The following is a 27,785-nucleotide window of genomic DNA, read 5'->3' as shown; positions in this document are numbered from 1 at the left end:
TCTACAGCTTCCTATTATTTTTCACTCGGGCATTAGGAAAGCTTGTGGACAGGTGATGGGTTAGGTTGCTGGGATGCTGCCAGGTTTCGCAAAGAAGGAGTCTAAATTGAATTGAGAGAGTGCTTACACAAAGATCTAGGTAGTGCTAGTGGAATTTACCAGAGCAGCATGCAGATAAATTGGTCCATGACAGTAGTAGTAGTAGTAGTAGTAGTAGTAGTAATAATAATAATAATAGTAAAAATTTATTATTTATACCCCGCCCACCTGGCTGGGTTTCCCCAGCCACTCTGTGCAGCTTCCAACAAAATATTAAAATAAAATAGTGCATCAAGCATTAAAAGCTTCCCTAAACAGGGCTGCCTTCAGATGTCTTCTAAAAGTCTGGTAGTTGTTCTTCTCTTTGACATCTGGTGGGAGGGCATTCTACAGGGCGGGTGCCACTACCGAGAAGGCCCTCTGCCTGGTTTCCTGTAACTTGGCTTCTCGCAGGGAGGGAACTGCCAGAAGGCCCTTGGAGCTGGACCTGAGTGCCCGGGCTGCACAATGGGGGTGGAGACGCTCTTTCAGGTATACTGGGCCGAGGCCATTTAGGGCTTTAAAAGTCAGCACCAACACTTTGAATTATGCTTGGAAACATCCTGGGAGCCAATGTAGGTCTTTCAAGACCGGTGTTATGTAGTCTCGGCAGCCGCTCCCAGTCACCAGTCTAGCTGCCGCATTCTGGATTAGTTGTAGTTTCCAGGTCACCTTCAAAGGTAGCCCCATGTAGAGCACAGTAGTCCAAGCGGCAGTAGTCCAAGCGGGAGATAACCAGAGCATGCACCACTTTGGCGAGACAGTGGGCAGGCAGGTAGGGTCTCACCCTGTGTATCAGATGGAGCTGGTAGACAGCTGCCCTGGACACAGAATTGACCTGCACCTCCATGGACAGCTGTGAGTCCAGAATGAATCCTAGGCTGCGCACCTGGTCCTCTAGGGGCACAGTTACCCCATTCAGGACCAGTAGTGAATGGAATGGAATAGTTGGAGGCACATGGGAGTCAGAGGGATTCAGCTTGTGAGAAGGAGGCCGGCAATCTCTGAGCACTGGCATCTGTAGAAACAGTGTGCTGTGGAGCTGTATGGCACAGGAAGCTAGTTCCTGTTGTGTAGGACCAATGGGATGACTTGTCATTGCTCTCCAATCCTGGCTCATCATTTCTTGAGCTTGGAATTGAGAGGTCAGCTTGGCCTGAGGAAGGCATTTCTGGTGGATGGAAGTTGTTGTGCTAGCAAGACACCCACTTGATCTGCAGCATCCTTTTCTTCAATACCCAAGACTCCTGGTACCAAATTTGATCATTTTTCTTCTCTAGAATCCCTGACAAGGACTTGGTTTGTGGTACTTGCCTTGCAGCACACTGGTGGATTTGCAGCTGTCTACAAACTCGTTTTACTGCGTAATACACTTTGTTGGAAAGCATTGTGAAAAATTACAGACAGCAGTCACTGCTGGTCAAACACTTGCATGCATGCTGCTCAAAGCATGGTAGAAAGTCAGTTTGATAAATAATATTGCGTTGCAAAGGCATGAGGGATCTATTAGTAGTTGTTGCCTATCGGGCATTCCTTTCAAATGTATCCAAGTTTTTGACTGAAAGTTCCAACCAAATCTGACAGATTTTGCCCAAGATGTATATAATTCAGCTCTGAAGAGATGAACATACCACAGCAAAGATCTAAATGTCAAATTGAGATGCAGTTTTTAATGACATGATGCAGGTCAGCGTTTTTTGATAATTTGGTTCAGGTGGCAGATTTTTCCCACAGAGTCTAGGAGGGCAGAGTTGTTCAAGGATTTGTTTAGAGGCAAGGGGACTACTTCAGTCTGTCTGTCAGCATCAGCAATTGGAATGCGCTTTGATCGGTCCTGCACAGCTAATAACATGTCAAATAAATATCTGCAACTCATTTCTTGTTAATTGATGGCTCCCTGGACAATTGCTCTTACAATATATGCAGACTGAAGGCTGTTTTGCTATGCTGTACAAAAGCAGGTAGGGATAATGTATACTTATCAAAAATTTCATACTTGTACAGTTTATCCGAGAGAAAACAAGTTAGCTTATGTTCTGCAGTCTTTGGGATGTATTGCAGCGTTGCTCTATGGAAACGAGTAAAGTTCTACCATTAACTCCCAACTAGACTCTGCCCTGAGACACAGAACACACACACACACACACACAGCTCTGAAGTGTGCTTTGAAACTTCAGTTTTTCATCTGTACAATTAAACAAGTTGGGTATTATTTGGTTTGCTTTATTTGCTGTTGTTTCAGGAAATGCCTCTCTCTTTGAATACAGGCCCCATCAGATAGAGATAGTTAGGCTTACAAGAAGAGCAATCATATTTATGAATGTTAGGTAAAGGTAAAGTTACCCCTGCGTGTATGGGCCAGTCGTGTCCGACTCTGGGGTTGTGCGCCTATCTCGCTTAAGAGGCCGGGGGCCAGCGCTGTCCGAAGACACTTCCAGGTCACGTGGCCAGAGTGACAAGCTGCATCTGGCGAGCCAGTGCAGCACACGGAAACGCCGTTTACCTTCCTGCTAGTAAGCGGTCCCTATTTATCTACTTGCACTTAGGGGTGCTTTCGAACTGCTAGGCTGGCAGGCGCTGGGACCGAGCGATGGGAGCGCACCCCGCCGCGGGGATTTGAACCGCCGACCTGACGATCGGCAAGTCCTAGGCGCTGAGGTCTTACCCACAGCGCCACCCGCGTCCCTTTATGAATGTTATTTATGGTAATATATAAAGTTGCAGCTTTTGTCACAAATGAAGAAACATATTTTTCAGTTGTTTAAAAGGAAATATACCATTTTTAAGTGTTCAGTCATTACAATAGATAGAGCCATTCTGATATAATCTAAACATATTAGTGAGAAAAGGTGAAGACCTCATCTCAGTGAAGTAGTAACCCTGTGGTTCATGTCTGGGGTATTTGGGTGTCTGGGTGGTTCAGAGAGGTGTACATTAATCTGTTTTGGTCTGTAAGCTTGCCTCGTAGCCACCTCTCCTTCTGGGAATGTTATCCCTGCAAGGCTCTTCATTCTGTGTCCCTCGATTCCACCTCTTCACGCACCAAACCTGTATTTACATTTTCTGTGCATTGTACTTAGAACAAGATTGTCATTTACAGAACAGAAGAAGCAAGGGCTGCGTTAATTATTGTGTCACAACATATTGTTTCTTATTTGGAGACAGGGGAGAAGAAATTCAGATAGCTCAGTCGGTAGAGCATGAGATTCTTAACCGCAGGGTTGTGGGTTCAAGCCTCACCCTGGGCAAAGTATTCCTGCATTGCAGGGGGTTGGACTAGATGCCCTTGGGGTCCCTCCCTTCCAACTTTACAATATTCTACGATTCCGTGAAAAAAATAACCAGTTTTAAGTTTTGCATTAAACTTCTATGCTTACTACGTTAATCAAGGAAACCTTAGTCATTGTGAATTAATCCTATAAATATTTGTGGCTGTGGGGGTGGGGTGGGTGAATGTGGAGCACTTTCTAAACAGCAAGGAGAGTAAAAGCAGCTAGTAATGTGGCTCTAAACATCAGCTGGCCTGCCAGCATCACTCTGTCCCGTTAGTGGCCACTTGCATTTTTGCATGCCTGTCGCTGACAGCGTTGCTCTGCATATACATCAGGCATTTGCTTCCATCAAACTTTTCAGCAGCATTTACAAAATGAGAGGATAGCAGTCGTCTGAGCCAGAGTGTTTTTGTGCATTAGAGGATGAAGCTGGAGTGAAGGTTCTGCAGGTTTTTCCCCCCATGTCAAAAGGCAGAAATTTCAAACAACCCTATTAGTATACAAATGCACTCGCTGGCATTGTTTCTTGTGGGTGCAGGAATTCCAGATAAATGTGGTACTTGGAAAGAACATGAGTCTGAGCGGGGAGCTCTGGAGGCAGAGTTTGGTCCTGAATGCCTGGATGGGAAAGCTGCATTTAATGAAGCAGACAATAGCGGGAGACATAATAAGGAGCCGGCCAGAATTGTGACTGGAAAGGAAGGCACTTGGGTGCATAAGACAGCACTTAAAGTGTTCTTGGTAAAATTGTAGTTTCATAGCTGCTCAGTGAGGATTTATTTTAGTCCTTCATTTTCTGGGCAGTATCCAAAAGGTCAGAACTTGCCTTTTTGGTTTGATTTAACATTGTGATGCTGCTTTATAACAAGCAGGTTCATAAAAGTTAACAGCAAAAATAACAACAAATAGAAATTCAAAGCTAGAACTAATTTCCATTAAAAAATATTAACAGCAACATTAATGTAATATCAGTCAACAGTATATAAATATTAACAGATTTATTTATCTGTTTTAGAAAAGGCAAATAATATCCCAATCAACATAATCATTTCCAATTGTTTATGCAACTGACTCTCCAATTCCTCTGTGGTTGCTGTTTGACTGGGGCACATGAAATAAGCATTGTGAGGTCCTCATACACCCACAACGCCTCCTTGTTTGTCATGTCCACATTAAGCCTACAAGATGTAGGTGAGAAATGTTTTTTGGTGTTCATTTTATTCCAAATCGATCATATTCTGGAGATGATTGTTCCTCATTTTTAGTATTTTTTTAAATAATGATTACTAGCTTTTTGTAGTGAATGACACTCAAGACAACATACAGAAACAAAAACCGTATCAAGGTGCAATTGTTGTTGTTGTTGTTATTTAATTATTTTTTCATATTTTGAAAAAGAAAACATACTTTTTTAAACACACACATACATATACACACAGACCTATACACTTATTTTCACAAAACCATATTCATGTCAATACCTTTATGGGGTTCCCTGAACCCCAGGACTTCCTCCCACCCCTCCCCTGGCTTCCAGAATTCTTCCCTTTTTAACTGCCTCTAATTACTTTATCTAACTTTGTTATACTCCATTTTTATCCTTTGTTAATTTAAATTACAAGCATTATGTGAGTCCTGCTAATGTTTTAAACTCTTACAGTGTTCTTTAATGTATTCAATAAAGTTGTACCATTCTCTACTGAGGTAATTTATATGTTATGTCCCACATCTTTTGCTCAATGAATCATTACAGATTTTACTTCCTCATCTTTTGTTTTCTACTCCAGCCCCAATTTATACATTCTTGACAGAATTTTTTCATTATTTTCCAACAGTTCTCTCTGCAATCTTGAAAATTATTTACCAAACCCAGCTCCTTTATCCAGCCTAAAATTTCATTTAATTGATGATATCGGAGCCAATCAGTTAACAAGTGTCTTATATCTTCAATTATTATTTTTTTACATTCAATTGATTTTCTTCCTCCTCAATTAACAATTCTCTATATGTTGCCCATACTTTTTCCATATTAGTTATTTTTACTGACAACACTTCTAATGGTGATAGCCACCATGGGGTTTTGTTCTCTCATAGGTTCTTGTATTTTTCTCATGCAGCATAAATTGACTTTCTGATAAGATGGTTTTAAAATCCCTCATGGATTTCCCCCTAACTTTGAAGGGGTTGGTGACACTGAGAAGTCCACCATCAAACTCTTGCCTTCCCTGCTTCATTCACACCTGCGAGCCATTATTACACACTGGTGTTCTGTACATTCATATAGTGATTGTCCTTCTACTCTGTCTATTTGCAGCAATTGAACCACCCCAACATAATCAAGTATTTGGATTCATTTATTGAGGACAATGAACTTAACATTGTATTGGAACTGGCAGATGCAGGTGACCTCTCTCAGATGATTAAGGTAAGGAGAAGCCTTATTCTTGAGGCTACACAATTACTTTGCTAAAGTAAAGTAAAACTTTCAAAATTGGAATCAAGGGTATATGGGGAAATGGAGCACTTAAAAGTCAGCACAGGGTGGTGCATTTGTCATATAAGAAACTAGAAAAAACTTCCCCATTTCTGTTACTGACTTCTAGCAGGAAGCAGCTTGAGGGCCGAGCAGCCAAGTGCCCTTTTCCCAGCCTCAGGTCAGAGTTATAACTTGCTATCATCTTAATAATTTGGGCCAGTGCTAGTGAATTAATTTATAAAGTATTAAAAACCACTGGATCACAAAGCTCTCTAAGTTTCGTACATCATAAAATAGTAGATGCAGCCAGCTGTAATTCACAGAACAATTAAATATGCATAAAATAATTATCAAAACACTGATAAGAATCAATGAAATGTTTAACAACGAGTATAGGTAACTAATTTGTATGCCTGGGTAAAAAAAGGTAAAAGATAAAGGACCTCTGGACGCTTATTTCCAGTCAAAGGCGACTATGGGGTTCAGTGCTCACCTCGCTTGTCAGGCCAAGGGAACTGGCGTTTGTCCACAGACAGCTTTCCAGGTCATGTGGCCAGCAGGACTAAACCACTCTGGCGCAACGGGACACTGTGATGGAAGCCAGAGTGCACGGAAACACCGTTTACCTTCCTGCCTGAGATAAAAAAAAAAGGTGTCCAGCAGGTTTCTGAAATGTTACAGCCAAAGTGTCTGCCTCATGTCTATTGGCAGAGAGTTCTAAGGCACGGGCTCCCCCATGCCAAAACATTGGCTCCTTGCAAATGAATGAAGATTAAGCGGCACTTAGAAGAGGGCAAGTTCTGCAGGTTGAAACAGTCAAATAAGTAAATATGGGGCTAGGTGATTTCTCAAGGAAAACTGGTTCCGAGCACCATGGGCTTTATATAGCCATAGTAAAACCTTGGACTTGGCCTAGTAACAAATTGGCAGCCATTAAACTGTGAAAGGCAGTTACCTTCTTTGACCACATAACTTTTTCTGTACTGATATTCAGTTGATGGGCACTTCTAATTCTTAGGCAGCTACTGAAAGCTTTTCCAACGGCTCTTGACCTTCTTTGCTTTCTTTGCTTTAAGGCCTGAGACTTCGGGGGGGGGGGTTCTTTCCCTGTGCTGTTCTCGGGAATCCTTGTGTGGGGAACCTGCTTCAGCTCAGCTGTTGTCACCTGGTTTTCAATCGTTTCTTACATGTTAATCTGGAGACAGGCATTCCCTGTGAGAACAGATGTAGCCGCTCATATTTCCCCCCGTTTTGCCGCCACTGATCTGACATTATCATAAATGATCGTTTTAGAAAGCTCACCACATGCCAAGAAAACCCCAGCTTATATTGAATGAATGAATCTCTGTTTGCATCAGCCATAGCAATAAAACAACAATACGATATACAAAGAATAGAAATAAAAAGTCAATTATATAAAATACATTTTCGGGTTTTGAATCAATAGTCAAATAGTGGATCTTATTCTGATTGCCCCAGCTAAAAGCCTTGCCACCTTTGCTGTCACCTGCTCATCTTGATCTGCCAAGAGAAAGGGCAGTGTGGCCATGGCTGGGTGACCTGGAATGGACACTAAAAGAGGAGTGATAACCTCATTCCTCAAGTCTTTATAAAGAGTGCAAGCCAGAAGGGCATGCGCCACCGATTCAGTACTGCCATCTCCATAGGGATGCCATCTCCACAGTACTGCCATCTCCAAATAAGCGTTTTTCGTGTGGAATCTGTTGGAATCGTCCCTCCAGTACAGCCAAGGGCAAGACATTCAATCTTGCGAGAGTAAAAGCGCATCTATATTTTAGAATTGCTAGGTTATGCAGATAGGGTGCCAGAGAGTCGAAGGTGGAAAATAGTCATACTATGGGCAAAATTTCCTTATTGTGGCCAAGTTGTTTTGACACTCAGTATCATTTAGGCGCTGACAAGTTAGACTGTTTGCTTTACTAAAACCCAAAGTGAGTAATTGTGGTGGTGATAGACAATTTTTGATAGACAATTTTAGTCCAGGGGCTCTTGTGACAATCTTACAGCACTAGGGATATTAGACCAGGGGGATTTGAGCTTAGGCGAAGCCAGTATTTAAGTGTCCTATGCCAGATCCATAATTCTACCGAGGGAAGATTAGCCTCTAGCTGCAATGAGGTGTTTGGGACACAGGGTGGTACAGAGAAAATTTGCCTTAAGAACTTTGATTGGACAGCTTCCGTAGATCCAAGGGAAGTGCCTGTCCAAGTCTGAGCCCCATGCAATAACTGTGCCAGGGGTTTAGCTTGGAACATGAAGAAGCATGTCAGAATTTTGGTGCTTTCGGACGCTTTTTCTTTTGCAAATTTCTGGTGTGCTCCCCATGACCCTGTAGACTGGGAAATAAGGCCAAGATGTTTGAAAGCTTTGACCTGTTCAGTCAGCTGGTTGTCCATGCACCATCTATAGTTTCTGGAGAAAACTATGGCTTTGGTTTTCTTGTAATTCACGGTCAGCTATTCTCTCTGGCAGTATCCTGAAAATGTTCTCATAGGTCTTTTTAGGCCTACTTTTGTTTGGGATAGAAGAACCGCATCATCTGCATATAATCAAATTAAGATGGGTTTTGTGGCCAATTTAGGGGCATGATACAGCTTATGAATTGATGAAAGCTGCGTAAAGCACACCATGTGGTTTCTTAGCATACTTGTCTCTGAGATGTGCTAGGACAAAGCAATGATCTAGGGTGGATCTGCCCTGCCTAAATCCTGCTTGCTCTTCAGCAATAATAACCTCATCATCTGTCCTGATAGCTAGTTTGTTATAGAGGGGCTTTCCAGCTTATAATTTTATAACCACACTAGGGCAAAGCCAGGTCAGTTCCGCTAATATAATAATAATGAGCAGCAACCGTATGGGATGCTGCACATGCACAGTCTGTACAGGATGCCGCACATGCGCACTCTGAACGGGCTGCTGCTTGCATGTGGCAGCTGTATAGGCTGCCAATTGTACGGAGTCCGTATGGGCTTTCACTTGCAGGACGACTGTCAGGTTGCTGCACCAGTGGCATCCCGTACAGACTGCGCATGTGTGGCATCCCATACAGAGTGAGCATGCGCACCAGCCCATACAGTCGCTGTGCAAGAGGCAGCCTGTATGGAAGCCTGTATGGATGGTGCACGAGAGCGGCAGCCCACACGGACACCGCGCGAGTTGTGCCCATATGGACTGCGCGCGCATTCAGCTGATCTACCACCTGGGGAGGCAGGGGCCATCTTATCAACCGGCAAAGAGTGGCATCTGGGGTGGCCCATCCCCTCTGCCCCGCACTTCATTCACCCCTGGGCGCCTCAAGGTCCATAAATAAATAAACCTGGAAAAATGAAGATTAGCTTACACCAGAGCCAGGGCCTTTTCAACTCTGGCTCCATCCTGGTGGAACGCTCCGCCTCATGAGACCAGGGCCCTGCAGGATCTGATTTCTTTCCGCAGGGCCTGTAAGACAGAGTTGTTCCGCCTGGCCTTTGGCTTGGAGCCAATTTGATCCCCCCCCCTTTTTTCTTTTCCTTCTCCTCCTGTGATGAGGCTACATTTTAATGTTTTAATATTTTAATGTTTCAATATTTTAATGTTGTATTTTAATTTTGTTTTTAAGTTGTAATCATTCAACTTGTTTTTATTACTGCTTGTAAGCCGCCCTGAGCCCGGCCTTGGCTGGGGAGGGTGGGGTATAAATAAAAATTATTATTATTATTATTATTATTATTATTATTATTATTATTATTATACCCCGCCTATCCGGCTGGGCTTCCCCAGCCACTCTGGGCAGTTTCCAACAAAATATTTAAATACAGTAATGCATCAAACATGAAAAGCTTCCCTAAACAGGGCTTCCTTCAGATGTCTTCTAAAAGTCTGGTGGTAGTTGTTCTCTTTGATATCTGGTGGGAGGGCCTTCTACAGGGTGGGTGCCACTACCGAGAAAGCCCTCTGCCTGTTCCCTTTAACTTGGCTTCTCGCAGGGAGGGAACTGCTAGAAGGCCCTTGGCACTGGATCTCAGTGTCTGGGCAAAATGATGGGGGTGGAGACGCTCCTTCAGGTATACTGGGCCCTTTAGGGCTTTCAAGGTCAACACCGACACTTTGAATTCTGCTCAGAAACGTACTGAGAGCCAATATAGGTCTTTCAAGACTGATGTTATGTGGTTTCGGCGGCCTCCCCCAGTCACCAGTCTAGCCGCTTCATTCTGGATTAGTTGTAGTTTCCGCATCACCTTCAAAGGTAGCCCCGCATAGAGCGCATTGCAGTAGCCCAAAACTAGAGCATGCGCCACTCCGGCGAGACAGTCTGAGGGCAGGTAGGGTCTCGGCCGTTCATCAAGGATATAAGACCAGGCTCTTAGATACCACTTGGGTTTAGAATGTCTGATTCTGTGAGAATTTATAGAGAATTTCTCAAGGCTCTGATCCGAGTGAGGCATGTATTGATTATTTTGCTCTTCTGCTGGTCTTCCCTGCAGACTTAAGAGCCCTGCCCACGCAGTGCAGTACAACATCTCTGTTTTGAGTTGGCTTTCGGTGACCCGAGCAAGTCCCAAGGTTCATGTTAGCACAATGTTTTCTTCATATAATCCGTTCCAAGATTCTGAGACGATGTGATCTAAAAGAACTCTTGGTGTGGCCAAGTCAGTGCTTTGCATGGAAGCATTCTCTTTTTGGGGGGGCAGTGCTGTGTTTACTGTCCGGAGATCAGCCTACACTCCAGTAGGACCCTGGCGGGAACACATGCCAGACTGGCATTTTCCCTCCCTCCCGGTGCATCCTTCAGGAGCTTCAAAAGCTTTCTTCTGCCCAAACATCATGGCGACTGATGCCAACCGACACCGGCACACTTGGGGATCCGCAGAGTTTGCGCAACTTGCGTGACAGACCTCAGCATTTTGGCTAATCTACTTTATTTACATATAAACACACACGGAGCACTGCAACATGGCTCCCTCTCTCTCTAGCATCAGACAGCAAAGAGAAAAAGGAAAAAGAACAATAGTCCCACTTCACGGAACACAGGAACACAAACATCCTGTCGCCGTCACTTCCCACTCTGTGGAGTCAAAACATACACCGTCATGTGATAGACAACAATCCCATGACTGCAATCATGGAGCAGGAATTCTAACTGGCGGGCATTGGCTTATTTTGGACTTGGGCTTCTTACCTTTACATTTCTGAAATTTATTTCTTTATAGACCACCTTTCCCTTGTTAAGTTGTTCAAAGTGATGTACATGTTTCTCTCATCCCCGTTTAATCCTTACAAATACCCTGTGAAGTAGGCTTGGCTGAGTGACACCCAGGGAGCTTCATGGCTGAATTGGGATTTGAACCCTAGTCCAACACGCTGACCCCTCTAATCAGTACACCACACTGGTCTAATATTTGTCTGCTCATAATTTCAGGACTCACTGTCAGGAAGGGTGGACAGTTCACAGAACATGAATATGTGTAAAAGAATTTTAACATGGGCAGGGATAATAAGAAAAGATGTGGAAAATAGCATAATGGGCTCTTCATTATTATCAGCAGGACGTGAGCTCCGTCTGCTGTCGTGATTCTGGGTTATTGATTATTTCCTTTCCTTCATGGAGCTCAAGGTGGTGTTCATATTTCACCTCATCTCCATTTTCTCCTCACAACAACCCTGCGAGGTAGGTTAGACTGAGAGTGAATGACTGTACAGTGGTACCTCGGGTTAAGAACTTAATTCGTTCCGGAGGTCCGTTCTTAACCTGAAACTGTTCTTAACCTGAGGCACCACTTTAGCTAATGGGGCCTCCTGCCACACCACGTGATTTCTGTTCTCATCCTGAAGCAAAATTCCTAACCCCAGGTACTACCTCCGGGTTAGTGGAGTCTGTAACCTGAAGATTCTGTAACCCAAGGTACCACTGTACCAGGTTCACCCAGTCAGCTTCATAGCTAGGTGGGGATTTGAAACCTGGTCTTCCATGTTCAAGTCCAGTCTTCTAACCACTACACCAAATGACTCTCAGTAAGTACAGTCATACCTCGGGTTACAGCCACTTCAGGTAGCATTTTTTTGGGTTACGCACCCGCCGAAACACAGAAGTACCGGAATGGGTTACTTCTGGGTTTCGGCAGTCGCGCATGTGCAGAAGCGCTAAATCACGCTTTGAGCTGAAGTGCCAAATTGCAACCTGTGCGTGCGCAGACGCACCGCTGCAGGTTGCGAACGCTGTGGGTTGCGAACCTGCATCCCGCACGAATCACGTTCACAACCTGAGCATCCACTGTACGTGGCTTTACAGTCCTTCATGGTTTGCATACTTCCAGTGTGTCCACTGTGAGTTTCAACCTGGTGAATACTTTCATGTTTGAAGGGGAGGTGGGTGTCTGAACACATGGAAATAAATGTTGTGGGACTAAAGTGGACCACAGCTCTCTGGTGTGTAACTACTCTGCGGTGTGTGCGTTTCTGTGCTCACCCTTTCAGCTGTTATGTTTCCGGATTCAGTTCCCATGACTGTCTTTTTCCTATTTAAACCAAATCCAAGTACAGTGGACCCTCTGGATACGGATTTAATTCATTCCAGGGGTCTGTGCGCACCCTGAAAAATCCATAACCAGAGGCGCTGCTTCTGCACGTGATAGAGCGCTTCTGCGCATGTGTGAGCGGCGAACCTTGGAAAAATACTTCCAGGTTTGCCACTTTTGCCATCCGAAAATTATGTATCCGGAGAGGTACGTAATCCGAGGGTCCACTGTATTGAGACAGAATTGTTGGGAAACAAAGTCACTTCCCTGTCCTTTCAGAGAAATAGTAGAATAGCTGCAATAATGCTTAGGAGTGGTTTAAAACACACCCAAGCACCCCCCCACCCCTCAGGCTCCCTCTTTGCCATGCCCCTGTCGCCTACATTATTTATGAGGCATTGTGGAGCTGATGTAACTGAGGGTTGCTAGCAGTACAACTCACTGGAGAATTTTTGGCTTTCTGTGAAATGTCAGGGAAATCTTATTGGACATGGCATTTGAGAAGGTTGTTAATTGTGGCCCAGTGTCTCCTCCCCTAAATACTTCAACAAGAAAGAAGTATTCTCAAGTAAATAACACTTCAGCCCTGCGCTGCTCTTCAGCGTCTCACAGAACTTTATTTTTATTTTTATGCTTTATTGGTTTTAAAAGCAAAAACATAGCACAACAAAGAAAAAGTGTCTCTGTAACTATTTCCTAATTCATGCAGAAAATGTGTCCAAATCTGCCACCGAATTTATGTTGTTACAATATTTTTGAAAATATTCTCTATATACATTCCACTCTCTATTAAATAGTTGATCTGTGCGGTCTCAGAATCTTGCTGTTAGTCCGGCTAGTTCAGCGTATTCTAACATTTTGCTTAGCCAGTCTAATTTTGTGGGGGCAGAGTCCCCTTTCCATACTTTCACAATCAAAATTCTAGCCACTACTGTCATGTACTTGAAGATTTTCCTTAGCCTTTTTGGAATTTCATTGTTCATTATGCCTAGTAGGAAGGCTTCAGGCTTCTTTGGGAACGAGCATTTAAACATTTTTTAAAGTCCATTGTAAATTATTTCCCCCAAATCCCTAATTTTGGTGCAATTCCACCACATGGATCATGGTGCCTTGCGCCTCCCCACATCTCCAACAGATGTTTGATCTAGATATACATTTTACCAAGTTTAACAGGTGTTAAGTACCATCTGCAGAGCATCTTCATGCAGTTCTCTTTCAAATTGTAACAAGCGGTGAGTTTTACATCCTCCTTCTACAACCTCTCCCATGTTTCCATTTGGATATTGTATCCAAAGTCCCTAGCCCGCTGCACCATAACAGATTTACCGTATTTTTTTGCTCTATAAGACTCACTTTTTCCCTCCTATAAAGTATGAGGAAATGTGTGGGCGTCGTATGGAGCGAATGCAGGCTGCGCAGCTATCCCAGAAGCCAGAACAGCAAGAGGGATTGCTGCTTTCACTGCGCAGTGATCCCTCTTGCACTTCTGGCTTCTGAGATTCAGAATTTTTTTTCTTCTTGTTTTCCTCCTCCAAAAACTAGGTGCGTCTTATGGTCTGGTGCGTCTTATAGAGCGAAAAATAGGGTAACTTCTTCCTCCTTGACCTCCCAGTCAAGAAGGAGTCTATACATATTAGAGAGCGGGGTCTTTTTGTGTGTGTGTGTTTATTAAGTCTTTCTCCAGCCTTGAAATTTCTGTGGAGAAGCCTTTTTGTTTGTCCTTTTGGAATGTTTCATTTAGTTGGAAATACTGCAGCCAATCAGTCAAATGTGTCCTAATTTCTTAATGTGTTTTCTTTTTCTTCCAATAAGTCTTTATAAGTAGCCCAGTTTCATCTCATGGTTTTTTTCTTAACTGAGATCGCCTCTGTCAGGGGCAGCCACCATGGTGTCTTTGGTTCTAGTAGGTCCTTATATTTGGCCCACACTGTGTAAAGTGTGATTTCCTAATCACGTGATTCATAAATCCTTTGTGGATTGCCTCTATTCCTCTGCCAAAGGTCTCTCCTAGGCCCATGTGTTTAATTTGTGTCTTCATAAAATCCCAGGAGATGTTGTCAAACGCATTTTCAGCGTCTACTAACATGAGTACTGCTGGTTTATCACTTATATCTTCCAGGTATTCCAAAATATTGATGACATTCCTGATATTGCTATTTAATTGTCCTCCCGTGGTTATTTCTTAAGTTTATAGTAGTAATAGCTTCATTGCCTTGACGCTAATCGGTGTAATTTAGTTCCTTATTTTCTGGAAAGTTTTACCGCTATTGCCACTCAGGTTTTGAGGCTTCTCACTGGGGGGGGGAGAGACCTTTCCCTTTTGCTTTCGCGAATGGAATCAAGGGTCCACTTTTCACGCTGCTGCTGCTTTCTTTGTGGGCTCAAGACACCCTCTTGAGCATTTTGGGGTGTGCGGCGCTCTCACGCTACCCCCAAAAATCCCCCAGCGATCATGCTCATCTCCAGAGAGCTCAAACGCATGACCTGCTTCAGGATGTGATCAAACCGGAAGTTGCATCTCACAGAACTTCAGTCTGAAATGCCTGCAAGGAGTCACAGGCCTTTCGGAGACCCAGACCTAATGAACTTCTTTAAAGATTTTGAATTAATACTTCTACAAGAAACATGGTCAACTAGAGATATCAAAATCAACGGATTCACCTCCTATACGAAACCCGCATCGAAAACAAACACGAAGGGCCGGCCGAAAGCAGGGTTCTGTTGTATGATCAAAGACAACTTAGGGTTTGAAATCAAGCAACTAGAAGAATGCTTACCACTTGCACAAGCTCTACTTTTAACCCAAAACAAAGATTCTTTGCTACTTGTAAATGTCTATATCCCCCCAACCAAAAATAACAGCAGCAGTGAAAACTGGTCACAACTAACCTCTTATATAGAAAACTTGACCGATAAATACCCAAATGCCTCACTGATAATAGCAGGTGATTTTAATGCCAGAGTAGGAACCAACAATGAACAACTATGTAGCAAACTAAATTGGAATACTGAAAATGATATCGCACATGCCCTGAAAATAGGACGATTCTCCAGAGACAGGGTTGTTAACAACGAAGGCTTACGCCTACTTGAATTATGTAACAACTTTAATTTGCAGATTGTAAATGGTTCAACAAAAGGCGATAGTAGCGGGGAGTTTACATACTTCTCCCCCCGAGGATGCAGCGTCATCGACTATATTCTTGTCCCTTATAATATTATAAATTTGATCATGGACTTCAAAATTGGAACGCGCACTGAAAGCGACCATCAGCCATTATCGTTGTCTATTAACTTAAAGGACGAAACCAAAATCATTAAGTACAATACCATAGAACCTTCTCAATACAAGCAAATGACCCAATTAAAATGGTCCCAGGAAATGAGTGTAGCAGTGGGGCAAAAACTTACAGCCAACTTGAGAAAACAAGTATTATCCAACTTAAAGATCACTAATTTCTACAGTGATATTCCGAAAATTTATAATGAAATCTTCCAAATGTTTGTAGAGCTTAGTACTCCACCTAAAGTTTGGGTACTTAAACATACCGCTAGCCCTTGGTTTGATGATGAATGTTTCCAGCTAAAAAGAAAACTGCGCCAAACATTTAAAAATAATCGCACTAAACTAGAGCCCTCTTATCTTGATGAAAAAAGAAAATATCATTACATTCTGGCCGAAAAGAAACAGAAATACGCAACCCAAAAATGGCTACAATTATTTGACTCAATTCAGAGTAAAAACAACAAAGCGTTCTGGAACTTAGTGTATGGAGGATTGAAAGCCGAAAATCAACTAACTCTACCACCAATTGCAGAATCCAAATGGTCCCAATACTTTACATCTGTATTTAACAATCTACATAGTGAACTTAAAGGAAATGAAACCACTAAAAATAAAATTATTAAACTCCAGGAGTGGCCAAGGGTAGAGGAAGAGGAAATTAGAGAGATAGTTAAAAATTTCAAATCGGGGAAATCTCCTGGGCCAGACGGTCTACCAATAGAATTATTTAAGACCTATATAGATTGGTGGGCAGAACCCTTAGCCCAACTGTTTACACTTATAGATAAATATGGGATCATACCTGAGATATGGCTAAGATCAATAATTATTCCAATCTTTAAAAATGGCGACCCAAAAGAACCAAGGAATTATAGACCGATAAGCCTTCTATCAGTGATAGGGAAAATCTACGCTAAGCACCTCTTATCTAAACTCCTTACCTGGATGAAAAATCTAAATTTACCAGGGAAAGAACAAATAGGTTTCTCCAAAGGTTGCTCTACACTAGACCACTGTCTTATTCTTATGCATCTGGTTGAAAAATACAGATCCCAAAGGCAATCTAAGATATACGCTGCTTTTGTAGATTTTCGTGGTGCATTCGACTCAATTGACCGCCCAAAGTTGTGGAGGAAACTCGCAGAATTAAAAATTGATCAGCGCCTATTGATCCTAATCCAAAATCTACACTCTTCCAATACCTGTCAAGTCAAACTTAACATCAAAGGTCACCTTTCATCAGACATCCCAATCTCGAAAGGGGTAAAACAAGGGTGCATTCTTGCCCCCTTTCTATTTAATTTATTTTTATCAGACTTGCCAGATTATCTTCAAAAAATAGAATCACATGCCCCTAAACTTAATCAGAAACCAGTTCCTCTCTTACTATACGCAGACGATGCTGTCCTACTATCCTTAACGAGCTTGGGTCTAAAACGTCTTATATCTTCACTGATCCTCTATTGCGAATGTAACAAACTCTCTATAAACTATGAGAAGACAAAAATTTTGGTCTTCTCGAATGGTTGGAAATTAGAGAAATGGAAAATAAGAGGGCAAGAAATCCAACAAGTGAAAATCTATAGGTATCTGGGAATCTTATTCCAGAGCAATTTAGGGTGGGCAACCCATCGCACAAATGCCATAAAACAGGCAAAGTGCATCTCATCAGCAGTTGCCCGTTTTCATTATCAGAAAGGTAATCAATTTATTCCTGCGGCAAACCAGATATTTCAAACAAAAGTGCAATCCCAGATATTCTATGGAATCCCGCTATGGGTCCAAGCATATAACAATGATTTAAAAAAGATTCACTCTAGCTTTCTGAGACGTATTCTTGGACTCCCAGCTATGATCAAATATGAAACAATGTGTGCAGAAATAGGCATACACACAATGGAATATTGGGCATGGTCCACCTCAATAAAGTACTGGTTACGCTGCCACTTCCGCTGCCCTCCATCAAGTCTGCTCGCTGATTTGCTCAAAGACTCCTATAAATCAAGATGGTATCAGCACCTCGAAAAAAAGATTGAATCTTTAGGCGTCGAGCTGGAGTCCCTGTACAATTCTAATGAGCAATATATTTCCCATAATATCCTAACTAGACTAAAGGATGTCGAGAGACAAAATATTACGGCAGCTGTAAACAAAATTTGCTCCCCCATATTCTATGAATTAAATATCTTAGATAGCAGAGCCAATTACGTCACTAAACTAATAATCCCAGCCCAACGTAGGGCTTTTATGCTGGCCCGCTTGAATGTTTTTCCCTCAGCATTTGTCAGGGGAAGATATCAAAACATTCCTAGAAACAAGAGACTCTGCAGATGCTCTATGAATGTCCCGGACACTGTAGAGCATATTCTCCTTCATTGCCCACTGTACGGTACGCTCCGTCAACGCGTGCTGTCCCCTCTTTTGGGTGGTCTGGAACCGCAGCAAGGTGAATGTGTGGGATTCTACCTATCCGACGTTGACCAAAGGGTAACGGCGGGGGTAGCCGAGTTTTTGGCAGCAGTCCTCCAAGGAGCAGGTTAACAAGGAATACCACTGACTCTATATGTATATATATATATGTACTTAGCAAACTGCTGCCTTTTTTATATATATTTCAAGGCTTTTATATGTTATTTTCTCTCTTAAGGTTTTATTTCCATAATGCCTAATAAAGGTTTGATAAAGTAAGCACAGGCCTTTCTCATTCACATACTCTTTAATGCTCCAGTGTGGAATAGTCTGTGGAATAGTCTGTGCAGTGTGGCACAGAAGCCATAAGAGTGGTTGAGGCTCTCTGGTGAGAGTGTGCATCGTAGAATGTGTATAAATTCCTCCCCTTTTCATTGTAATCCTCAGAGAGAAAATGGTAAAGATTGTGTTGTGGCCTAAAACTAACATAGGTGTTGAGTGGAGGTGGGTGTGTGGGTGGGACTTACGGTGTTACTCTAAACAGATGCAGTTCCAGATCTGTCCAGAGAAGGAGAGCACAACGGAAACATGGTCTAAAAGATGCAACCAAAGTCTTCAGCTGCATTGGTTTAGGTGGACTGGATGACCAATTCAGCTTCATTCCAGCAAGGACATGTACCACTTGGCTTAAAGGTGTATGATTCTTGCAAACAAAGGCTGTACAGTAGACCCACAGCTTACACGTAGTTTACTTTCGCAGTTGCTGCTTTGCGAGGGTGGTGGGGAAAATAAATAAATAAATAAATAAATAAATAAATAAATAAATAAATAAATAAATAAATAAATGGAGAATGAGGGAAACAGATGGAAGGGGCCATCTAAGATCTCACAAGATCTCATAAAGGCCCCAGGAGATCTTGTGTCACCCACAGCCTTCCAGTGGCCTCACATGACTTTCCCAGAGGTTGGTAGGGTAGGGATGGTCACATGGGGTCCGCAGTTCCAGGGGGGTTTCCTGTGTTTTTGCCTTTTGCACTGACCTCCAGAATGTAACCCCTGCATGAGTTTCTGGCCTATTGTGTATATTATTCTGCTCAGAAAATACAGTATGTTGCTTTCTGCTGAAACGGTGGCAGAAGTTGATAATTAATTCTGAGGATGCTTACACTGTGCAAGGTTGGAATTTGTTAATTGGTCCTGGTGTAGTACCTTGAAAGTCTGATTTTTAAAGTTGATTTCTGTTATAAATGTATTAAGGAAATGTATTTGGCAGTGGTGGAAGTCTTTGGAGTTCAGTGGGTGGAAGGGGGAGTAGGTTCAGAGTCTTGCCTTCGTACCTTCTGCCACTCTGGTCATGTTCAGAGTTCCATAGGAAAACAAACATTCAAGAGAGAATGCTGTATAAATTAGGCAGTATAAATACAAAACTCAGTGTGCAGAATTTGGGATTTCTTGAAATACCATGTTGATATCTGCCTGTCTGTCTGTTTAATTTCTATACCACCTTCATCCGAGGATCACCGCGCCGTTTACAATATAAAAACACAAAAATACATAGCATAGTAACAAACAAAAACAAGTTTTAAAGGCTACAGATTGTGTATTAGCCAAAGGCCTGGGAGGTATAAGTGAGTGCCGCAACTCCATACTCGCCTTTGACTGGACTTTGCTGTCCAGGGATCCTTTACCTTTTTACCTTTTATAAGAGGAATGTTTAGCCTGGTGCCTAAAAATACCGTATTTTTCGCTCTATAAAACGCACCCGACCATAAGACGCACCTAGTTTTAGAGGAGGAGAACAAGAAAAAAAATATTCTCTCCCTCTCTGCGCAGCGCCCCTTCAGTGAAGTGGCAGGAGAAATGGAGCCCCTTCCGTTTCTCCCCCCGCTTCGCTGAAGGGGCGCTGCGCAGAGAGGGGAAGCTGCACAGCGCCTCTCCAGCGAAGCAAAGCCAGGAGAGCAAGAGGGATCGATCCCTCGTGCTCTCCTGGCTTCAGGGATAGCCACCCAAAGCCTCCGGAGCGCAGCGGGAGCGCTCCCGCTGCACTCTGGAGGCTTCGCGTTGCTTTCGCTGAAGCCATGGAGCCTTCATTCGCTCCATAAGATGCACACACATTTCACCTTACTTTTTAGGAGGGGAAAAGTGTGTCTTATTGAGTGAAAAATACAGTAAGCAGAGAAGACACCAGGCAAGCCTCCTTGGGGAGAGCATTCTGCAAATGGGAAGCCTCCGCAGAAAAGGTCTTTTCTCGTGTTGCCATCCTCTGGACCCCTTGTTGAGGGGGACATGAAGAAGGGCCTCAGATGATGACCACAGGATCCGGGTAGGTTCCTATGGGGAGAGGTCGTTCTAGAGGTATTGCCGTCCTGAGCTACAGCATTGTCAGGCATTATTTTGAACACTCACAGCCTTAGTTACTGCAGTCCATTTGTTTCGATCAGTAGTATGCTACAAGTATGGAATCACAAAATTCTAGAGTTAGAAGGGATCCCAGGGTCATCTAGCTTGACCCCCTGCAATACAGGAATTGCAACTAATGTAATCTGGCATCTTGTCTGTTTTTGGGCATCCCAACTTTCTGGGGCGTTTTATCCATGTGCAAACTGCTGCAAAAGTGCTTCCATATCTGATATTAGAGGAGATATTAGAGGAGCATTCAGTAGCTTGTTTACTTAAGGGAGAATTCTTTTATAATGATGCTTCTGATGAGCATCTTCAAGATGCTGGGTTTAAAAATAAAAATAAAAAAAACAGCAACACACTCCTAACAAATCCTTTTGTTTCTTAAGGCAAAGCACTCTAGACATTTGTTGTTTTGAGGCATTAAATATGTTCTGCAAGGTAATTAACGAGATTAATGCTGATTATAATTGGTGTCCATTCAAAAATGTCAAACCTATTTAAGCATATTTTTCATAATGCTGTTAATTAGTGAATTGCATTGAAGTTTCTATACATAGGCAAGGAGTTAAATGGGAAGCAAAGGCTGAACTACTTTGCCTGATGGTCTTGAGGACAGCAGTAAGGTGGCAGCTGATGAACACATTAGCCATGACTGAGAGAGAGAGAGAGAGAGAGAGAGAGAGAGAGAGAGAGAGAGAGAGAGAGAGAGAGAGATTCAGTGCTGTCTTGTTCATCTTTTTGTTTGTTTTCTCTTCACAGTATTTTAAAAAGCAGAAGCGGCTAATCCCAGAAAGGACGGTTTGGAAATATTTTGTGCAGTTGTGCAGTGCAGTTGAACACATGCACTCCCGCAGGGTGATGCACAGAGGTAACATTAATTCACTCTCTTTTCGCTGAATAATAGTATAATGTTCCAATTAGTAAGCGCCTACATTCAAAAACAATTATGCTGATGTTCAGCCATTGCATGCTTAGAGACAGTGGAGCTCGCAAGATGGATTTCTCCTTGTGCCTGATTGTAAAGCGTTCAGTCTGAGTTGATCAGCAGGATTATGGAGACGAGGTGCCTCCAGTTGCCACAACGGAAATGCGGTAGAAGTGTCACAGCATCTATTTAGAACAGCATCGGAAGCACAATGCCGGGACCAGTGGACACAGGGAATGCTAAGCCAAGCTCTTTTCCCTTTCTGAAAGAGAGATGCTTCGGGAAAACACAAATTGTAACAACAATTGCTTGTCCTGATGCTGTCCTCAAATTGGTTTTCCCTGCAGTGTGGCAAACACTGCTCTTGTCCTGCTCTTCCAAATTCTTTTGCTTCATCACCAAGTTCATGAGGATTTTCCTTTCATCCCACTCCAGGCCCACGAGGCTGTTGTTCCTTTCTCTATTTTACAGATGAGAAAGCAGCACTAGGGAGTCCCATCAGTCCTTCCTGGCTATGACGACACCCTCACCAAATACCATACTAATAGTTCTATAATTATGAGGCTGCAGTGGTCTTCCTAGGAACTCATTCCAATCTAAATGCAAGCAATTGTAACCTGGAAAGAGAAAATATTGTTGCTAATTTTAGTATTTTGTCCAGGTGCATGCTTATTTTTATTGCTATTTTCCCCCAAATGTTCAAAATCCTTAAAAAATAAAATTACCCTTCAAGAACATAACGGCCCTTTATGCTTTTGCAGTGTTTTAAGCCAGACTCAATTTTCATTTGTTTATTGTGGGAAAATATATTTATCCTTCCCCACAAACTTCCTTTCTCCTGGTGTGTAAAATAGACTGGGAAAGCATCAATAACGTGGCTTAGGAAATTCAGTTTTCAAAGTTCTGTACACGCATCCCTAGTCACTCATCCTTGGGGAGGAGGTTGTGGGCTGTGATGGAGCCCAAAAAAGCCCTCTTGGGTTGACTTACTTTCTCTCTTCTGTCTTCCAGACATAAAGCCAGCCAACGTGTTCATAACAGCCACTGGAGTTGTGAAACTTGGAGATCTTGGACTGGGCCGCTTCTTTAGCTCTAAAACTACTGCCGCACATTCCTTAGGTAACATCCTTCATGAAATTGTGCCTGAGTGACAATTACCCAATTCCCCTGACTCAGTCAGAGATTTCTTGGTCACATGGTAGTTGCTGGTTTTTTTACCTATTAGTGATTAAATTATATGTTTTATGATCACCAGCTAAGATGTGCAATATGCTATTCTGCAACATTACCCCTGCCAGCCAGTATTTATTACCTTCTCCTCTGAGTGCCTTGCTTTTTGTTTTGTTGGAGATCTGATACACCATTTAGAAGGTAAATGAATAATTTGCTATGAAGGCTCAAAAAGAAAAAATCTCTTCTTATTCCTGAATTGTGGAATGGTTGCTGGTGTAATTGCTATTGTTTTCACAAGGGAATTCTGAAATCACAGGCGGACCTCTGACTATCTGGTGTGATGCAAGTAATATAGCAGCCACCTTCAGACACACCATGGAAAGGACTATTTACTGTGGCCAAGCAGTAGGTCAGATCCTAACAACTTTCTGTGGCCTCTGATGGCTCTTCCTTTGTTTACATGACATTCTTCTACAGTTTAAATGGTTAAAGGAGTCTGAGCAAGTCTTCTGCATGTGCTAGGCCTGCTTATAGACTATAAGGAAAAACAGGTTGTGACTCTTCTTTCAGATAGTGGCGAGGGAATGCAACTCAGAAATTGGACTGCTTCGTATAAAGATTTTTGTGCATTATTCATAAAGCCACAGATACCTGTTTGGTTCATACTGTATAACTTTAGAAGACTTAATTTATTGGCTACCAAGGATTTGCTGTTTTCAGTTACCTGCTTCCACGTATCCTGTGCAAACTCACCTGAGGTGCAGTATGACTGCCTTGAGATGACAATACAGTCATCCGAAACAGTTCGGTTTAAGAACGATTCGGTTTACAAACTCCGCAAAAGCAGAAGTAGTCTTAGTTTGCAAACTTTACCTGGGTCTAAGAACAGAATCCATATGGTGGAAGGGCACCGGCGGCGGGAGGCCTCATCAGGGAAAGCGTGTCTCAGTTTTAAGAAGGGTTTCAGTTTAAGAATTTGTAAACCGAGGTACCACTGTGTGAAAGAACATATTGAGGTAACAATATGAAACCAAGGAAGGATGAAACTTCTATGACTCTTTTTATTCCATTTTTCTTGTTTCTTCATTATTTTTATCCACTCCAAACTTGTAGAATGATGTGGACTTTGTATATCCTTCAGCATTGATCAGACTTCCAGTGTGACCTTATTTGACACCAGCAAATGTAAACTCCTTGACACTTTGTATTAGTTAGTTAGTTAACATTCTATCCCTTCTCTCAAAGGAGCTGAGGCTAGCAAGCACATTTGTGATGAAATAATACAATTAGAAATAATTTTTAAAAAAATGTTTAAATTTATTTGTGATAAATGTAGCATTTATTATCAACATCTAGCTGTTTTGTATTGAAGGTTTTTTACAGGTGCAGTTGATGCCCACTTTTCCTTTTGGTTCCTGGCATCTAGTTCACAAGCTGTCCATTTGGCCTTACTGATTTGCGTTATCTAACTTGCTTGTATTGAACGTGTGTTTCTGAGATTGCAATGTTGCATGCCGTTGCAGCACTGTGGGAGAAGAAGTATGGTCTTTGGTTGCTATGGAAAGTATGCCCGGGTGCTCTTGTGAATTCAACAGAAAATGGCCAGGATGCTGTCTTAGTGGTATATGTGTGGTCAGGCTGGGCCACACCAATGAATTTCTCCCTTTCAGAACAACTTAAAATTGCATTAGATGTGATAAAAAATAGGATCCTTTTATCTCATTTGCTATGCTTAGAATAATGAAATTAAGACTTTGGACCAGGCACTCATGAGGAAGGCAAGAGACCAGTGTCAGTGCTTTTAACGGAGCACTTGCTGAAGCCTCTCTCTTCCTCCTTGGCAATGACTAGGCTGCCCTTCTGGATAAACAGTCTACGAGCAGCAAAATTAGAGTGCTGGAATGCCAAAGGATCCTGAGATTGGTCTTGCACCGAAGCGCAAGTCTGTTTTGCAGCCAGAGAAATGTTTCATTTGAAAATCAAAACAACCCCTTGAAGTTCAGCTCATCTTCCTTCACTTTACTATTTTTATTTGCTCCACAGTAGCACAACCTCGGGTTTAGTTTAATCTGGAAATCTACATTTTGATAGACATTAGGAAATGCATATGCACAGCGACTCTGCTTGCGATACTGGAATTTCCCCCCCTATTTCAGTGTTGCCCTGGCAACCGTCCTAAACTCTAATATCTAAGGCTGCTGACCCATGAATTGAGTGCAGGGCTTATGCAAATAGATTCACCTATTTTTCCTCCCTTTGTATTTGCTAACATCAGACTGGCATAAAAGGGCATTAGGCAGTACCACAACTTGTCTGACAGGTGTACTCCTGGCTCTGGCAGCACAGACGCCTCCATGTCAGAAATGGAAGCCATAATTAGAGCAAGGAACAGAATGAACGTCAAACGAATTACCCAGCAGCAGATCATATTTGTCAGGAAGGATTGCATACATAAAAATTAAGTGACAGTACATGCCGGGGTAATGAAAGAAAAATGAAAGATTTGCCCATACGCTCCTCGCCAGATACAAGCGAATGTCTCGGCTCTGCACGACAAATTACACGGCTGGATTTCGAGGCTCCTATTTCTTCACCACAAGTCTGCATTCATAAAGCAAGACAGGGGTGAGGCCCACTTAAATAAATACCTGACAGCAGGCTGGCAGAATAAACTTAGGTGCACATCATTCCACATGTTGAGTCCTTAATGCTAGTAAACCCCAAACCTTATTCAAACATGGGAAGGGAACGTGTCGGTCTCACTGGAAAAATTGTGACATTGGCTCATTGCAAGCAGTTAGAAAATCCTTAGCAAAGTCTAGGCAGTGTTCTGCAGATGCTCCCCCTTTGACCATCTGCCTTTTGCTGTTGGAAGGTGAGACGTTTTCCTTCATATGTCAGGATCGCCCAGTTCAGCTGTAGTTCAGTGAATGCACTTAACGGTTTGCTGGGAGATACTTGACTTGCAAGTTCTTCCAGGAAATAATTGTGGGATATGGGGACTATGTAATACAGTGACCAGCCATAGAAGCTTTCCAAACTAAGGATTTCATACATTTGGTTGCCTACTCTTCTTCTGTGTTTATTCTGTACCAGGAACATTTAATTACTATACATTCAGACGTGCACAGGGGGGCACCTGGATTTTCATGGGATGCTGCTAGAATAGCTTACGAGTAACTATGTTAGCATTGCAACCCAGTGTTGAAATATACAATGAGTTGTCACTTTTATGAAATTAATATGTGAGGCACAGTCCACAGCTGCATTTTTTAAAGAGTCTTTTTTCAATAATGGCATTCTTTCTTTGTTTTGAGGAAACCTGATGTATGGCCTTACTTCCCAGATGGCAAAAACTGCTCTCATGCCACAGATACCTTACAGGATTTGGTCTTGTGTATTTACTCTCTCAGAGGACAACTTTTGTATTGGTAGTGTAGAAAACTGCAGAGATGTGGGATTAGGGAAATGATGTGTGGTCAAGAGAGTCTTGGTAACACAACATAGACTAAGGGACTCTCTAGTCCAGCATTTTGCTCTCCTAGCAGTCAACTAGATGTCCATGGGAAGCCTGCAAGCAGGATCTAATGGTAGTAGCACACGCCCATTCGTGTTCCCCAGCAGCTGGTATTCAGACTGACTGATACTGGAAGTAATATACAGCTATTGATAGCCAATGGGCAGCAGATGGAATCTGTACAATATTATTAACAAGTGGATGGGGCTGGACAGCATCATCACAGACTGCTTGTGGACTTCCTAGAAGCACCTGGCTGGAAGCAAGACCCTGGATTACGCACACACACACACACACGCACGCACACACATTGATCTGATCCAGACTTATGCCCCTTAGGTTTTGTTTCTATTTCTGTCCAAAGAGAACATCAAGGTGTAAACATCCTGTTGCTCCTCATGCCAGACCAGCTTTGTACTGTGGACGGGGCCCTGGCTAGAACAGGAAGACGGAAGGTGCCTCTTTGTCGGTGTCTCAGCCCACATGTGTGAATGGCGGTTCTGTGTAGTGAAGCCTCCCTTGTGCCATTAGCGTTTGGGCTGAGGGCAGGAGGAGCCAGGGCTTTTCCGTCCTGTATTTAGGAAGATAGGAAGCGGTCTTATGCCAAGTCAGGCGATTGTTCCATCTAGCGCAGTCCTCTCATTGCTAACTGGTAACCGTTCTCCAGGGCTTCAGGCAGGAATCTTTTTCAGCCTGACCTGAAGGTGCTGGTAATTGTACCTGGGATTACCTGCTTGCAAGGTGGGTGCTCAGCCACTCAGCTGAACTCCTGACTTCTAATCAGCAAAATATTTTTTGCTCTCTAAGACTCACTTTTTCCCTCCTAAAAAGTAAGGGGAAATGTGTGTGCATCTTATGGAGCGAATGCAGGCTGCGCAGCTATCCCAGAAGCCAGAACAGCAAGAGGGATTGCTGCTTTCGCTGCACAGTGATCCCTCTTGCTGTTCTGGCTTCTGAGATTCAGAATATTTTTTTTTCCTCCTCCAAAAACTGGTGGTCTGGTGCGTCTTATAGAGCGAAAAATACGGTACCTTTTGAATAGTCTTGACAGAGAATTCACTATGCTTGTTCTGTACAAGTTAGCCATGTCACAGGAGTTAAGATGTAATGTCTTTTTAAAGAAAAAAATAAATATTAATGGTTTACCAGAAAAGATGAATTGTAAAATATTAATTTACTAAAATATTTTGACACAGTCTTCTTTTGTAGACAAATTTAAAAGTACCAGATGATTTACAGTAGGGAGGTAAAAAAATGGAAGATTTTCTTTTTTTGCAACATACGCCTCAAGAAACTTGTTTTTTCAATGTATACCTGAGTGTTGCTGAAGAAGCAGCGCTCCTTGTGAGAAGCAGGCCATGCGTCTTATGTGCCTGGAGAAGAATGCTCAGGCTTAAATGACCCTGAATGTCTCTCTCTCTCTAGCTTTGGAGGTATATCATAACTGAACCAAGATACAAGTGACACTCTAAAACTCAGCATTCCTAAAAAACAGTTGTTTTGAACGGCTGGAGCTTTGCAGCAGTTAGGCATCTTCTGAAGGGAACATTCTTTGACATTTTCATGCGTCGTGAACATGCTTCAAAACTTGCAGGGTTTGTCTTGATAGGAGCAAAGCATCTCTGGAACTCACTGCTGCCTTAAGCAGCTTTGCCCCTTCAAGGCCCTCTTGTATCTTGGCTTGAAACTGGGGAAGGTCAGAATTTAGGGCTGCCTTAGAGTGGTGATTCC

General features: G+C 42.7%; 1 protein-coding gene across 3 annotated transcripts in view; it reads left to right on the top strand.

The window, feature by feature from the left end:
* The window catches only part of NEK6 (NIMA related kinase 6), a 96,118-nt gene that overhangs the window by 48,720 nt on the left and 19,613 nt on the right, over window positions 1-27,785 (top strand). For all 3 annotated transcript variants that reach the window (XM_081896603.1, XM_081896602.1, XM_081896604.1), the window contains 3 exons: window positions 5,665-5,775; window positions 21,199-21,307; window positions 22,376-22,483. In XM_081896603.1, the coding sequence (XP_081752729.1) occupies window positions 5,665-5,775; window positions 21,199-21,307; window positions 22,376-22,483 (328 nt within the window). The remainder of the gene's footprint in view (window positions 1-5,664; window positions 5,776-21,198; window positions 21,308-22,375; window positions 22,484-27,785) is intronic.

Source organism: Podarcis melisellensis (genome assembly GCF_964234715.1).
Source record: "Podarcis melisellensis genome assembly, chromosome: Z".
NCBI lineage: Eukaryota > Metazoa > Chordata > Lepidosauria > Squamata > Lacertidae > Podarcis > Podarcis melisellensis.
This window is presented reverse-complemented; position numbering and strand designations above follow the sequence as displayed.